We start from the raw sequence: 17354 nt of genomic DNA on the forward strand, positions 1-17354 counted from the left end.
AATTCTAAGAGAGAACTGGCAGACTATCAGGGCAGCATGAATCTTGCCTGGCATTCAATGTTATTAACATAAAATATGTATTTTAACCAGGATGAAGCAATGGGTAGGTGACAAGACAAAAGGCCATTTAACACCATGGTTCTCAGAAAGTGGCACCTTCAGGAAGCATCATCTCACAGCTGTGCAGGGCAACAGTGAGCTTTGAGAGATCCATCTCTGAATGCAACATACAAGTTAGTAACAAGCCCCTCCAAGGTACCCATGCTCGTGGTGCTCAAGGTTCCCAACAGCTCACAGCTTGGAGACAATCACTCCTGGTTTCACCTGGCTTCAAGCTTCAGACCCCAACCACCACCCAAACACTCACTTTCCCCTGCCATAGCACAAAGCAGCTATACAACCTAAAGAGGTTCTTCCACCAAGAAAAGTCACAATCCAAAGATTCAAAACAATGGTATGATGCTGCACTCCCAGGGAACTTCTTCAGAGTCCTCAATTACACCTGATATCATACAGTACACACAGAGACCTAAAAAGAGGCATTCCATGCTTTATCTGACACCTCCATGAATTACAGAACCAGCAATGGCAAGGACACCCTGAACAATGTTAAAAAAGGTTTCTGCATAATTTTCTCTCCCAGATGTCAACACGAGATCCCAGTGAGTGAGCAAGACTGTTTGCAGCAATAAACAAAAATCTGCTGCCTTTTGAAGAAAGCAGACCTGGAGCACTGCCATATAGGGCTATGATAACCAGAATTACCTGCTCTTAAATAACTACTAATTGAAAAAAAAAAAAAAACCAACCAAAACCTAATAATAATAATAATAATAACAGTAACAAAAATTGTATCATTTAGTTATGTGCAACCAGTCTGCATAAACTTGTGGAACATTTATAGGCAGCATCTTAAGTTGTTGCTAGAGTAATCTGTAATCTGTAACTCCATGCTTGTGAATGAGCAGATAAAGAAATGTGCTGGAGAAAAGTTCCAATATATTAAATGTCTTGGCCAATAATTGCACAACAGGAATTATGTAGGAATAACCAACAGGTAAATGTGTTTTGTTTCAGTGTTATGTTTCCTTCTTTGAAGACAAAAGTTCACTTTTCAAGATCCAGTTTATAATCAATTCCATCTATTCAGCTCTATTCAAAATGCTACACCTCAGCAGCTCAGAGAACTGGGAAGGGTGTGGGAGTGGGCACAAATCCTTATGCATGTATGGATCCAATCTACAACCTTAGAAAGAACAAATGACACCTGCAATAAGGGAAACAACATCACACACATCAAGTAAAGTTATTAAAAGGCTATAAATGGTGAGACTCAAAGGAAAGCTAAAGTCCTGTGGTCAGGAACCCTTCCCCATAGCTAACAAAAATAACAGGAGCATTCCAGAACATATTTGGGCAAAAGGTAACATTTTCCTACTTGAAACACAAAAAGTATGTTATTTTTTTTTTCTATCCCTACAGCACTCAATACAGTGGCATACTGGGTCATGGGAAGCATGGCCATGGTCTGTGAAAGTTGAGTCACAGTAACTATCCACGTTTCCCACATAAACATGTTAATAAGCCTCTGACTATGGAAAACCTGGAGATTCACATTTACAAAGTATCTCTCTCCCTTAAAGATTTTTACCTGTCATATCAAAATAATACATATGTCAAAGTATGTGTTTGCAAACATACTCTCTTTTGCCTGTAAACAAGGGTATCATTGTTTGTCCAACTAGCACCATATGGGTTTTCGTTTAAACTTATTACATAATCTCCCTGAAGAAGGGAGTACAAAGTAAAGGCAGTTTAACATTTTATTTCACAATTCTTACCTTCAATATTAACAACAAACAACTGCTTGATGTTTAAATATTAGCAGATTACACAGCTGCCACAGGACACTCTGATTGTGTGACCTTCATTCTTGCTTAAGATCTGAGCTGAAAAGTGAAGCTATCAAAGAGGGTACTTGGAAATAATTTACAGTTTCATGCAGGAATATAAAATAAACTAGTGAAGACCTATTTTTTTTATGCAATGCTGTCACTGTAATCGTAGGGGTTTATCTGCCACTGACTTGCCACACCTCAGTCAAAATTGTTAAAGAGTTCACAATAACTCTCCATAATTCACCTAAGTTGTAAGATACCTGACAACAATAATTAAAATCTTCTCATCTCCTTTAGAAACTGTGGAAACATTTTCAGCATTTTAATTACAAACTATTCTGATTTTAGCTTGAATGATTTTGGCTTCTGATCTGTGAGTCTATTTTATCATAGATATTTGCATAAAGCAATAACTATTTCATTAAAACATTAAATTTACTTCTGCTGCATTGCCCTCTGAATGTTTTTGTGAGATCACTTGGTTGCAGTGGAAATAATGATGATGTCAAACTGAACATTTTAATTTAAAGATGGGAATTTAAAGATAAAATCCTTAAAATTACCTCCAGGAAAGCATTTTTAGCAGAGGGGTAAACAATATTGAACCTTTTTTTTCCCCAAGAAATGGACTTCCATTTACTTTGAGGGCATTGCAGTCAAACTAAACTCTAAAAATACCAGATTAACAAACACAGAGCAGCGTTTAAGACACTAGAGAAGACCTGGCACTTTTCTTTTAATGACTCAGTAACCAAGAGCTTTTCCATTTCATTCCTTGGACACTTGGGTTGATGTCAGCACCCTGACATCACCAAATGAATTCAGAACAGCATGTCTGCCATCCCATAGTATCCTACTTTTTAGCCCAAACTGTCAAAACTGTAGCAGAATTCCAAAAAAACTCTTTCTGACCAGTTGATCCAGCACTTTGAAACACAAAAAGTTAATGCTTAACCTCAAAAAAAAAAAGGCTGGGTGATCAATCAGTGATTATACCTCACAGCTTTCACAACCTGCACTACCCCAGAAAATCTGCAGTGAACAGAAAATCCAGGAGATCTCACACTAGTTGTCATTATATACACCTTTGTTTGATCAAATTGTGGGTCATACACAAAGCCCCAGGTTTTCAAAACTACAAAAAAATTGTAGGCACACATTCTGTATAAAACTTCCTAAAAACACTGGAGGAAAACAAGTGTATTTGGCAGACTTTCTGTGCATATTTTGCTAAGATACTTCCATAATTTTCAAGAGTTCAGTGCTCTCTTTACTTCCTTCACTCGCCACACATCCAGAGAAAAAGGGGAAAAAGCTGATTTATTATCAACTTGTCAAAGGCACACAGAATAAGGAACTATTAAGTCCTATTTCAACTATACAGGATTTGAATGCTTGCACACTTGAGAATTAAGTATTCTGGTCTGGGCTATTGTCATACCTGAGATACTGAATCTATAGGTTACATGTAATGGAAAACCAAAAGCAAATTGCAAGAGTTTTGCAGTCATTAAGGGTTTTACACCAATATCTTCTTTAGGTAGACAAAAGAGGCTCAAAACTCCTGTAGTATAATCTTCACAATGCAGAAAAGACTGAACCTGCTGCTTCACACCAGTTAGTCTTGACAGAAAAGATTCAGACCAAGTTACTGATCTAGGCCTGCGAACAGAGTAAAAGCAGTTGTATAAAGTTTGTTGTTGCCATGTTTTTCTTCCTTTTGAACAGCATCAACATGGGACTAATTCATGATCTTTAGAAAGTAGTTTCCAGTTAGACTGACACACAATGGCAAGCAGTCTTAGACAGGTGAAGTGACAGGAAGGAGGAAGGCTGACTTGATGTCAGTGACAAAAACTATTTTAATGGAAATGTGAAATTATTCAAAAATTTCTTCTCCCAAACACGTGAAGATTTCTCTAGTCAGATTCAGACTGCACAATGGGCTGAGAGAAGGAATCAGGCAGACGCAGTATTTTTACATACCTTGTTTTTCTAATGGCTTTTCATACCCAGTGCCTCACTTAAAGGTTTCTTCTGTCAAAGATCTGTTAAATCAGCGATGTTTCATCAAATAGTAGTTGTCAAACATGATAAAGAACTACAATAATAAAATACGTGACCAAGAGGTTTTAGCAGCCAAGAATTCAGGGAAGACTGGAAATAGGTTTTATTCCAAGGCAGAGAAAAATGACAACAGTAATGAAGTCTGCTGTTTGTATTCAGTAGTACTAATTTTCAGACCTCTTCTATCCTAAAATAAGACCTACACATCAGGTCGTGCAATGGACAGATGTGACAGGAAAGTCACATAACAAAGGACAGATGATAACGCATGACTGCTATTGCAGGACATATCTTTCAATTAAGTCTTTTAAGAAACGAGACTCCTGCCCTGCTACTGATACAAGGCAACATCCCAGTCTCTCTCCCACACTAAGAGCCCACACCAGACCCCAGACTTGCCTAAGCAGATGTAGAGGGCACCTGATGTAAAATAAGTGCAAAAATAAAAAAGCAAAGCCACACCATAAACACACACTACCAAGAGGCGTTAAGACAGGAGATTTTATTTCTCAATGTAGGAAACCACATGTCTACACATTTGAATACAGACCTTCAAACCAGAGTTGCATGTACAGGCATAGAATCTTTGTGTCATGATCCTGCTGATGGCCTTTCATGTTTTGGAGATGTTATCTGCATTTTGATTAACACCCATCAACCTTTGACGAAAGATGTAGTCAGATGCTGCTCAAGCTACTCCAACACTGAATAATTTGCTCTAATTTATTTCTTTAAAACTACTCTAATTTACTGCTTTACTTTGATGAAGTGGGCACTTTTGATAACTTCCCAGAATTACATATCCATTGGCTGAAGCAAAAACCCCAAACCCCCCCAAAATGGTGATTCTACTAGCTGAGAGAGTTCAGGGAAGTTGGGATAAGAAATAGCAACTCAAATATAAAGACAATTAGAATTTCTTCCTCCTACTAGCTGGATGATTGGCATTTGGTTTAGGATCATCCTGGTGAAAGCCTCCTCCCCTGTTGACTGAGTGTATTTTTAAGTAGTGGGCAAACATCATCAGGAAAGAAAAATGTGTGCCCTTCCATATTCTGAAATCTACAGGCACTTTCCCCAGTACACAATGTCAGAATGAAAAACAAAGCACAGTGAGTGCTAGTTAATTTTTTCTCTTCATCTCCTTTCAAAGCCACCTCTAAGAAAAGACTCCAACCTGCCACAGAACCTTCTTTGAACCTTCCATTTCTTACTAAGTTTAAACTTATATTCTCAGATAGAAATGAAGCTTGGCTCCAGGAAAAAACATTTTTAAATCCTTGGTGAATAAAGATCAGGCAGTATTCACCTACAGAAATTGAAAAATGTGAAAAGATAAATGCAAAACAGTGTGTGAAGCTTGAAAAATCTGTGGTCAATGGCATTTTACATAACAATCTGAATTCCAGTAAGTCAAATTTCAATTACAAAGGAATTACCAACAAGATCACTGTCACAAACAGAGAAATAATAAACTCTACTGGGGAAACAAGAAGCGAAATTCAACTATATCAGATGTCTATTCTCATCCTTTTCTTAAAGTTTTCAGTTGAAGAAATTTGTTCAGCTATACAGGAAATACGCAGATTTTGATTCCCCACACTTCCCTCCCTGTGCAGTTCCACAACTGCTCAGGAATGATATAGACTTGCTCAACAGCTGTTTAGCTCAAAAGCCATGTTTTGATACTTCAGAATACTAATTACACAAAACCATCTGAATCACAGAATATGCTGAGTTGGAAGTGACCCACAAGGACCATCAAGTCCAATACCTGTCCCTGCACAGGACCATCCCCAAGATGATTGGACAATCCCCTCCCCACCACGAGCCTGAGGGCATTGTCCAAACACTTCTTTAACTCCATCAGGCCTGGTGCTGTGACACTTCCCTCAGGAGCTGTTCCAGTGCCCAACCACCCTCTAGGTGAAAGAACCTTTCCTAATATCCAACTTAAACCCCCCCTGACACAAGTGCAGGTTCTTCCCTTGGGTTCTGTCACTGGTCACCAGAGTAAGGAGATCAGCGTCTGACCCTCCTCTCCACCTCATAAGGAAGTTCTAGACTGGGATGAGGTCTCCCTTCAGTCTCCTCTTCTGTAGGAGGAGGGAAAACAAACTCTGCTTTCACGTATTTGTAAGGCTGGCTAATAACTGTGGTCATCAAGGTACACAACATCTTCTGTATTCTAGCTTTGAAATTTAGTTTACTCTTTCAATCCTTCAATTATCCTAATCATCAAGGCATAACAATCATAGTTGTAAAAAGCACATGTATTACTCTTCTGATAGGTTCAATAATTGCAAAAATAACCTTTAAAAGCCCTGAAATTTCTAAACTGATGGATTTTTTTTAAAAAACTAGACATTAAGAGTTACAGTGTACATTATCTTCACATGGGATTGATTCACAGTGGGACCTGAAGACTGGAAAATAATTTAAAGAATGCACCCTTTAAGTGTAATGCTAATACCCTTCAAGTAAAATTATTCTTTGATATTTCTGTTTTGAAAAGAAGACACAATCAAGTTTCAGCTATATTATTTGTGGCTAATCTCAATATAATCTAACAATAGTTCTACAGATAACTACAGCTCTAGGACTATTATTGCCACCTCACCAAAACTTGGACCTCAGCAATTCTGTATTCTGGCAGCTTCTATCAGCTAATATATGTTAGTCAAAAAGCATTTAAAGAGCTTTAAAATGCTCAGTTTCTAAAGGATTGTTCTTCAAATTACAACATAACATTAACTATTTGCCTCCCTGATCAGTTTGCTTTGCTGCCAGACAATCCTGCCCTAGATACCCAAAAGAGGGGCTGGAGTACATTTATTATTAGCATTCTGCAAAGCCAAAAAGGTAATCTTACCGGTCTGAATAAATATTCAACTGTGTTTCTCCCACATTAGATCAAATTTAATTAACCAGTGGTATGAGATAAGATGCGGTGTTAACATCCTTTTCTATCACTGGCACCTGGTTTTCATTAAAGAGAACTACTAATAATGCAAACAGCACTAATAGGGCTGGGAAGGGCTGACCTGTCATAAGGACAGTTTGTGGAGCAAGAATTAACAGCTTCAAGAGAGGTTACCTGTTCTATTCATTGCAATCACAGTCACCTAAAATATTAACAGCATGAATGCCAAAAATGTGAAAAGACTACAGAGGTGTGCAGAGTAAAGTAAATTTGTCACTTAAGAATGGAAACACTAAAACAATCACCAGTTGTGGTAGTACTATTTATTACAATAAACTTAGATTGCCTGCGTTTTCCAAATATGATATCTGGGTTAAAAAAAAAAAACAAATCAAATGAAAACAAACAAAAAAACATAACAGCAAAAAAACTGCAAAAATCCCAGAAAAGGTCTCAGGTGTCTGTTCTCAGAGTACCCTGCCTCCAGCTCTGGTCAGATCCTTTGAGATCAGGTCTTCTACCAAAAGGATAAACTAATATTATTGATGCTAACGTGGACTTGCTGGTAGGGAGCGAGACCAAGGGCATGTGGAGATCACAAGTCATAAAGGCAACAGTAACGTAAACCACAAATGCATGAAACCTCTCTGTAGCTTTGTTTTTCATTTTGACCTTTATACATTTTAATATGGAAAATTCATAAAATGACATAGTGCTTAACAATTCACATCTGTATCAATCATTCAAAAACTACCAATCAAAGGAAAACAAAACACAGATTATTGCATGGCTCTCCAAGTTCCTTCATCTTCAGCATCCATCATCAAAGCCATCCTCCTTTAATTTCCCAAATATCTGGAGAGTTAGGATTTCATTTCTCAGAGTTAGGATTTCACCAGCTGCCTGACTCCTACGGACTAAGGCTGCAGTCATCTTCTGTGTGTTGTGTCGAGCTAAGGCTGATCAGCACTGTTAGAAAAACATGTAGGGACCAGCTAGGCTAATCAAGGCAAAACCAACCACAAACTTGCCTAAAGCAAGTGGCAGTTACTCCTTCTACAGCAAAGTCAGGTCACTTTTGAATACATAAATAAGCCAATCAGACACATCTTTAAAAAAAGAAAAAAAGCAATAGAATAGTAGAAACAATTTGCAAGGGAAGTCTTATTCTTAACTTCTGCTTACTCAGAAAACTCCTTTTAAAAACATTCCTATCAGTCCAGGTATTAGGCTATACAGAGAAAATGGGACAAAATATTTTAAAAGAGAATAAATATTTAAAAGAAAAATGACAACAAAGCTTTCTTAGTGTTTCAGTTCCATTTTTTAGTTTCCTTCTTTCAATTTAAATTTTTGCCCACTAGCACATAAATTACTTGTGGGGAATTAGTTGACTAATTAGTTCTATGACACTCTCACAATTTTGCCTATGCAATATTACAGTTACATCCACATGGCTACATTCTTGCACCACACTTCCCACCTTCAGGGAAAAATCCCCACAACCTCTATGGCTATCCCAGCATGAACCATGGCTGACAACAGACAAACAAACCACTTACCAAAGTAAAAAACCCTGCCTTCTTATTTCTCTGACGAGCAGTGGAAAATATAAAAGTATCTATAAATGCTCAGCAGTAAATATTCCTATAGCAGTCACACTAAACAACCCTTCACAGGTTTCCAGCTTAAGGTATTTCTGAGCTCAGTGCCATCCACATAACTCTTTAAACTGCTTTGCTCTGAATTGTTCTAGGGAACTGATCTGATCTGATGCAAACAAAACCAATCTATATACACTAAAAAAAGAAAAAAAAATGGTGTCACTTTTTTCCCAGTCAGTTATCCACTCCAATTCACCCCTGCACCATTACACTACTCTAGGATTGCCACTGAATTGTCATATAGTGAAATCACAACTTCATGGCTACTGCCAGCTTTTAAACTGCAGTGACCTGGCAGTGCAGAAAACAAACAGGTACCTCTCCACACCACCCAACCAACAGAAGCAAGTTCAGCCCTGGCATCAGAGCAGAGAACAATCAGCCTGACACCAAGGCAAAGAACCAGTCCTAGAGACCTGGTGTAGCCTAGCCTTGGCTTTCAAAGAAGAACCTAAAGATGTGGGGTAGTGATGATACTAAGATTTTAGAAGTTTTTTTAAAAGGTCTGGCTGTGTGGGCAGAAGTCTGCCCATCTCAGTGCATTCTCTACAAATAAAACTGTGTTTGTGTATTTGCAAACTCCACTTTGCTCAGCCTCTGAGTGTCTGATCCATTAGCATGCCCCACTACCTCTAGTCAGAGCATGATGCAAAAACCATTCCATTTGTACAAGCAGAAAGTCACATGCAATTTAAGGTTTTAGGATTCCAGAAGTTTCCCCAAGGTGCACATCCAGAACTGCTGCAGCGCTGATTTGAGCATGTACAGACATTTCAGACACGCTGACCAGGCACCCAGCAACCACACATGCAACACGTCTAATGCACATCAGCAGTGAGCACCCACCAGGCAGCAACCCTCCGATGCTGCGGCAGCTGGAGGCATCCTTCATGCAAAAATGCATCAACACTGCTGGCAACAAAGAATCCAAACCTTCCCCCCTCTCAGGTGGGTACCATAATGGCTAGAAACTGAATCAGGTTCTGGCAACAAGGAATCCAAATCTTCCCCCCTCTGGGCCAGGTACCATAATGGCTCGAAACTGAATGAGGCTCTGGCTCACACCTCTTGCCCCCAGTCCTTGTGTGGCATTATAACAACCCAGGGCAATGGCCCTGCCTGAAACAGAGGTGCAAACCTTGCTCTTTAGAGATCCTCCAGGGACTTTCCTTTTCTTCATCCCTATTCTTTCATATCCCCCTGGCTGCCTTAGATGCTCCCTAATGAGCACACTGTCTGTTTTGATACCGATGCATCACAGCTCTGGTAGGTTTCTTAATTCCAAAGTCAAGTGGGTAAAACAGTTAGGCATGGAGATGTTAGTCGAAAGAACAGCAAAAAAATCATCTTTTTCTAAATTGGTTTTCACATGGCCGGAGTGTAAGGCAGATCTCCAAGGAGATTCGAAGAGCGACCATATTGGTCAGCACAAAAACACTTCTGGCAGGCTGCCTATGCATGCAAGATATCATAAATATATAAATCCAGCAGCTGATGTTTAGGGATCTCACATGTGTCCAACAAGAGGAATGTGATTAGTCCTGCAACAAGCTGTATTTCTTCTGTTTCTTCTCTAAATGTAGTTTGGTGTACATGCAGTCACTTTGCCACTCTCTCTCTCTCTAATGTTTATTTTTTCCCTCTTCTGAGGAAAAGAAAAATGCCAACAGCCTATTCCTTGTGAGCAATTTCATCCTTTAACACACTGGATTTTGTTCAGGTCAAGTAACGATTTTGGTAAAGAATATAATTGCAATTGCCTGTTTCTAAGATCTTGTAAATAGCATGACATTATTTTAAAAACTGCTTTTACAGTGTTCCTTTAAGTGTTTTAACACAGCTTCAGCTGAAATTGCTTTATTCCAAAGCAATTGAATATAGAGTATTTTTATAAGGACCTCTTTGTCTCTCTGCAAATGACAGAGATACAGATCCTTTCCAGAAAGAGAATGCATCAGAAAACATGCAACCTTACATTTCACTAGCCACAGTTATCTAGCACCATAAAACATCAGTTCCTGAAGATTATGTTGTAGCTAAAGCAAAACAGCATGATTAGCAGAGTAAAGTAGTGCCTAGAGGTTTATGCAAGTTTAGGTTTGGCACCATACAAACACACAGGCTCTATTCAGTACAGTAAAGCCATTCTACAGCCAAAGCAGAGGCAATTCCATAGATCAAAAGCAAAAATTAAGCTAAAAGTCAGCAGCACATTCATTCCATCTTCCAGGAAATACAGTATCACATACCTCCTTGTCATATTCCTTGGACAACATAGACAAATAAAATAGATATTGGCCTAAACAAGCTGGTCAGAAGACACATTGTTATCATTCAGGGCTGTAAGCTTGTCTACATTACAGCTCCAGGAGTGCCTTTAACACGTGGTTTGAGGCACACTTCGAAGAGCTCCTTTAACCTCCTGCGACACAAAGCTGCATAGAAAGAGCAGATTATTTCCCAGTGTGATAAAATCCAGACAACTTTTAATACTTTTCAGCAGGCATCACAAAAGACAAAGTATACACATAACTGCTGGATCCAGTAGCCCTCTCCTAGTCTATACATGAAGCAAAGTCACCCTGCAATTCCTCTTACAGGGGTACCATAATGGAAAGGAGCAAGCTCCAAAAACTAGCCAAAACCACTGGCAGTTGCAACATGTGATGCCATCAGTACCTAACATACTGAAGACATAAAGCAACCTCTTCCACCACCTCCTCTTGCCCCCACCTTGCTCTGATAAGGAAAGGTGGCATCAGAGAGGAAATAGTAGCACAAAGACACAGGTAAAATCAATTGAGACAAAACCCCCACTGTAATAAAGCTTCTTTTCAGGGTAACAGTGTCCACTGTGGCAGAGAGCTCTGTGGAAGTTTTCCACAGCAGAATTGCTCCATGAGTGTCTTTCCTCGGATTATTCTTGCCAGTGGGCCCTGTTGCATGCTGTGAGTCTTGTGAGACTGGGACTCAACCAGTTCTCCTGAAGGTACACATCATAAGCAAAGATCTAGGCAGTAAAAGAAACCAAATGAAACCAGACACATAAACTGTGACAGGCAGGACAGTGGAGTACATGACTTGGTTTCTCCTCTCTTTCAGCTGCAGTCATCAGTCATGCTACTTTGTACTTAGAAAAGGTCTGAAATTATCAGCACTCATACAAATTCAATGTCCCTCTATCAAGCAAATTTTGGTCTCTTAAGAAATCAAGATGCAGTAATAAGTCATAAGCAGCATAAATACATGGGTTTTTTCTGAGGGGAAAGTGGAAAGAAGAGTCTTATGACACATATAAGAATTTACATATTTCTGCACAGATCCAAAATATAACTATGCATGAGCAAGAACTGCTGGACCTGTACAGACTAGCAACAGGACTTTTCATGTGGATATTACACAGTGCTATCACACCTAAAAAACTACCATGGTACCATTAAGTGCCGTAACACTATTAAATCTATAGTACATAAACTCAGTGGTGCTTCAGGGAAACAGATTGCTCTCTCCTTACTCACCAACCACCTTTCTCTCCACAACTGATCTCACTGAGTGGCTTGAGCCTGTCCACAATGGACTACTCTCCTTTCAAGGACACAGGAGCCCATCATCATGCCAGAATCCCTCACCTCTTCTTTTCTGAGGGCCCAGCAAATCCATGTCCAATGCAATGCAATTCTTCTCTTCCATTTTGCTGGAGGAAGGGAAGAATGGCACGATTGAGGGCAAGAAGAGTGAATTTAATCTGTTCCCAGGCACACTCCACGCTACTGCTAGCAAAGGAAAACGAGCACGGAAGAAGGAGCTGAACAAAGAGGCAAAATGGAGCTGAATGATGCACAAGGGGACACACTGGGTGTGCATGGCAGCAAAATAATCAAAGTGGCATGGTTGTGTCAGCATCTAATGGTTTTGGTGTTGCTTGCAATCATGTTCATTTAGAACTGCATTGCCATTGTGCCTGCATTTCAATGGCTGCTTACCCAAACCTCACTAATTCACAATATCCAGGACAGGCACTGGATCGCTTCTGCACACAAAAAGGTTTGTAGAGGCAGGGCCAGTGGTATCAATCCCTCACAGAACTCCAGTTAATACAGCTGAGGTGATGCATCCTGCAGGACTGGGGTGTTCAGTGTGAGATGTCTGACTGTAGTAACAACAAGACATACAAGGAGCCTGTGCCTGGGCACTAACTATTTTTGGTGTGACAAGGTTTAGGATTTTAAAGGTAGATGCGGCAGTAACCAGAAACAACATTTAACTCCACTGATACAGCTTCCATAATAAATAATTCCAGAAAAACACAAGAGAAAAGAGAATTAAAAGAAAAGTTAAATACATGAAAATTGCATAACCAATATTCTTTACCTTGCATTAGAACTATCCCAAATATTGTCACATAAGTCAGCAACAAATCTCTTTTTGTTACATTATTGACATGGTTCTGACAGTCTTAGAAAGATTTACACATGCACTTAAAATTAAGCATGCAAGCAAGTCCCATTGGGTACTGATGTACGGTTCATGCCTTCACTTGAACAGTCATTTTACAGCTAGCTTTTTTAGCATGCGATCTCTGTGTTCACTTTGTTCATAGGACAATAATTTTAAAGTAACTTGCACACTCTGAGTAGTACAGGCAACCAGTACGAGCCCAATGGATAAAAGCTCACACATGACACACAAAAAAACAATTACATTAGAAACAGATATTACACAGTATTTAAAAATCAACTCCTGTATCATTATTATGCAGTTCATACAGAAGTTTATTCACATGCTACCCACAGCAGAGATAAAGTTTAATGGTGTTCATGTGCTTCCATGCTAAGCCACAGTTTTTACAGTTTACTAGGCTTTGATTCATCTATCAAAATGATTTGAGTTTGGAATTTTCATTAATGCAACTTTTAACTGTTTTGAATGTACCTTAGTGGTTATGAAGAATAAAGTTTAAAAATATTATATATACTAGCTCCCATTATAAATATCAATTTCTGACCTTAAGCTGAACAGACAAAGTAGCATAGTAGCAAAGGTAAAATCAAGTACAGAAAGAAGTCTCGTTGAGACATACCTTAGGACCTCCCACTGAAAATATGTTTATATTTTACCAAGCAGTAGAACTTTAAAAAGACAGCAAGTCACACTTTGCACATGCATGAGACAACAGCTATGCCCAGAACTTGTAGCAGAATAGGGATCAAGGGTAACTGACGTTCACTCAACACAAACATTTAATTTTGCTGTAAAATACACACCAGGTGAACAGCAAGGGGCATTAGCTAGACTAGGTAAATTCTCTTTAGAACTACCTGGCTAAAGGGCAGAAAAACAACATTGTGATTGCATCGTTAAACACTCAAAATGAAGAAATAAGCAGGGCACACTACGTAAAGCATTAGTGCTTTGTACCTGCATTACCATAAAGATGTTCCACATCGCCTCTTTTTTTGCACAATGCAGAAAAAGAAGCCAGTACCTAGGATGGTAATTTAATTACCAGTGGGGTAAAAATCTTCTGGAAAATCTCACCTCTGGTTTTTACTGGAAATTTGTGTGAATATAATTTATAGCAGAGTTTTCCCAAAACAGTTTCAGAAAATGTGTTCAAAGTTTAAGCCACTGATGTGTAACATACATTGCTTAAAATGCTGTGTAAGTTGGAAACATTGAGGAATGTAGGAATGAAGGAAATGAAATCGGGCTGTAGTGCCCATTTCTTGATACCTGAGTGCTTAACTATGCAGCCTTAACAGTATCCCATTTGGGTTTTCCTTTTGAGAGACTGAATTCTTAGAGTTTGCTTAATATGTCAACATTTGAAATCTTGCAAGCAAAGACCAATTACATTCAATCCCAAAGACTCATATGCCTAAAAGGGTATAATTAAAAAATCAAAGGAAGCGGTCATGCAGGATACTGGCAAGGAAAAAGTACTAAAGAAATTTTAGAAAAAGCATTTAACTCACCAGTCCATTGTTTGGCTGAGGTGAAAAAGGCAAACATTACTGAGATGCATCAGTGAGGAAGTTAGAACACAAATCAAGGCACGTGCCTGCAAGCACATGTGAATAACTTCAGGCCCAGAAGCTCTTTCCATGGTGAAGTTATTCACATGTAAAATTGCAGAACCTAAGCTCGGATGTTACCCTCAAAGTACAAAATGCTACTAACATTTTGCTACTGACCTCAATATAAAAAGAAATTTACCTGTATTTAACTGTTTCAGCTGAAGAAGACAAAAATCCCCTTGAATCCCACAAGGTAACGTAATTAATCCATTCCAGCTGCTCACAGCTCTAGTTTGTTTGTTTGTTTGTTTTTAACATAAGTCTCTCAGAACTTGTTTAGGCTTATAAACCAGAAGCCTTCCTTGGAAGCTATGTGAGGACTGCATGAGACCCTGGGGTACAAAGAGCTTATCTCTGCCTTGCAATACACCAAGAATGCTTATGACATGACAATTAAGCCATTATTCTTTTTATTGGGTATCTCTCTGCCAAGCCTGATGTAACCTGACATATACAACATTCAATTAAATGTCTCTTAAAGTGCTGAGTCTTTCCAACATATGCTTGTGTAGACTTTAGGGATCTGAACTGTGTAAGAAATTTAGCTTAAGGAAAAAGGACACCATGCAAATGTGTAGCATGGAGCACACGTGTCTACCCTTTTACACAAACACTAACTACACATTAAATATTTTTAAGTATATGTGACTAGCATAGGTTAAAATGGATTGCAGATTACAAACCACTGCTTGGAGAAGAGAAAATAAGTAAAAGGTTCAAAAAGCCAGAGAATAGAAGACCTTTAAGTCTTTAAACACGAATAGTTTGGTAGGATGTAACCCACATGTGTGTATGGACCAGTGGGAAATCAAAAATTTTTTAAAAGCCTAGATAGGTCAGCTTCACAGATTCACAAATAGTGAACACAAGATTTGGGGATGACTGCTTTATATACACTAGGAATGAGGAATCAAATATTGCTCAATCCACTAAAAGAGCATGCAGTTCAGATAACCTACGTTCTTACTGAGAAAGGTGCTGACCAAAGCAGCTCTATCATATCCTAGCTAAAATAAAGGAGCACACAACTCTGGCCACACTGAGCCATGCTTTGAGTTGTTTGGGGAAGATTTGTTTCCTGATTTTTCCTCAATGTGAGTTTCATCACTGACTTCAATAAAAGGACATGGAGTAATTTCTTTTTGAAGTGTCAGTATTCAAACATGAAACTTAATGAAAGTAGTAAGTTTTGAAACACCAACACTACATCTCATTTAATCTCCCTTTAGATATGGCCTTGATTCAGCTAATGACAATTTTTTTTCTGGGATGGGAGTACATTACTAGGTAATTAAATAACGTATTTCAATTTGTTTATCCTTCTGATCAGTAAAAAAGCCTAAATAGCAGATATCCACCTGACAGGACAGCACTGAGAAGTAACAATCCTTGGAAATGATGACCAGATGTGAAAACAGAAGGCAAAAAAAGGAATATGGAGAAAATGGGAGAAAAAGCAGAAAGGGACAATCGCGCTAAGGCCTGCAAACGGGGCAGGGCCAACATCTGTGCCCACTGCGGGACCTGCCAGCCGCCGTGCCGAGATCCCGCTGCATCCTCCCGTCCGAACAGCGGGGTGTGTGTCTGTCCGCATGCACAGCACGTGTGTACGTGTGTCTTTATGCATCTGTACACTACGGAACAAGGGGCTCGGCGGGGCTCTCACTCAGCACTACCGGGCCCAAATGCGCTTGGCGGAGCCGCGGCTGGGCCAGGGCACGGTGCCCGGCGGGGCAGTGCGGGGCTTCGCCGGGGAGAGCGACCCGCCACCGTCACCGGCACCGACACCGGCACGGGCCCCGGCCCCGGCCCAGGACGCGGGAGGAGCCGTGCAGTGTCATTGACGCCGATGATGCACCGCAAGGGGAGCTCAGGCCCGCTGCTCCCGGCGCGGGCAGCTGCGGATGCTGGCCGCGCTGGCACACAGCCCCACCGGCCGGGGGCCGCCTGCTGCCCACCCCCCGCTCCCCGGGGCCGGCGGCGAGCGGCCGCCGAGCCGCGAGGAGGAGGAGGCGCCGCCTCGGCTTTCGTCAAGGGCAGGCCCGAGGTCAAACCCGGCAAGCGCCCTGCCGCGGCCCCCTCCCCGCCGCCCGCCCGCCCGCCGGCGGCGGTGCCTTACCTTGGCAGCCATGCTGTGCCCGGCGCGGCCACCCCTTCCCGTCCCTTCCCTTCCTCCGCTCCCCTCCCTTCCGACCGCGGCACGCAGCTTCCCCGCCTGCGCACCAGCCCGCCAGCGCCGGCCGTCACCGCTCGCTCGCACAGGCAGGGATGGGGCGCCGCCCCCGCCCGGCCCCGCCGCGGCCCCGTGATCGCCCGGCACGGTCCGGACCGGCCCTGCGGGCTCCGCGCTGGGCGCCGGGCGAGACGCCGGGAGACGCGGCCTCCGGCACCGGCGGAACGCCGGCCTTGCGGGGCGAGCACCGCCTCATCCCCGTGAAGGGCCCGGTTGCCCTCCTGGGATAGGGCTGGAGGCCCGGCGGGCGCATGGGGACGCCGAGCTCTTGAGGGCCCTGCAGCCGCTCCGCCCGCTGGAGACGGTGACCGTGTCACCAGCTGGTGACCCCGGGAAATGCCCCCGGCGAGCAGAGGAAGGATGCCAACACCTTCACATCAAACCCTGCTGTCCTGCCCAGCGCTGTTTTCTTCCCCTCAAGGCAAGCTGCTGTTCGAGGGATGTTTCATCCAATTGCAGCGTCCCCAGCCATCATTCTGGGATGTCCCAAGA

The 17354-nt window shown here is 41.3% G+C and overlaps 1 protein-coding gene across 5 annotated transcripts in view; it reads right to left on the reverse strand.

The window, feature by feature from the left end:
- Positions 1-17036, reverse strand: part of SLC25A13 (solute carrier family 25 member 13) — a 99470-nt gene extending 82434 nt beyond the window's left edge. Inside the window, exons 1-2 of one of the 5 annotated variants that reach the window (XM_054644545.2) lie at positions 16749-17036; positions 14528-14542 (exon numbers count right to left, since the gene is read on the reverse strand). In XM_054644545.2, the coding sequence (XP_054500520.1) occupies positions 14528-14542; positions 16749-16760 (27 nt within the window). In that variant the 5' untranslated portion in view covers positions 16761-17036. Of the gene's footprint in view, positions 1-10801; positions 10988-12181; positions 12247-14527; positions 14580-16748 lie in introns of those variants that run through there. The other 4 variants (XM_054644554.2, XM_077175128.1, XM_077175123.1 and 1 more) reach the window with 4 other exon arrangements.
- Between the last annotated feature and the right edge of the window lie 318 nt (positions 17037-17354).

The sequence above is a fragment of the Agelaius phoeniceus genome, chromosome 1, assembly GCF_051311805.1.
Source record: "Agelaius phoeniceus isolate bAgePho1 chromosome 1, bAgePho1.hap1, whole genome shotgun sequence".
Taxonomy (NCBI): Eukaryota; Metazoa; Chordata; class Aves; order Passeriformes; family Icteridae; genus Agelaius; species Agelaius phoeniceus.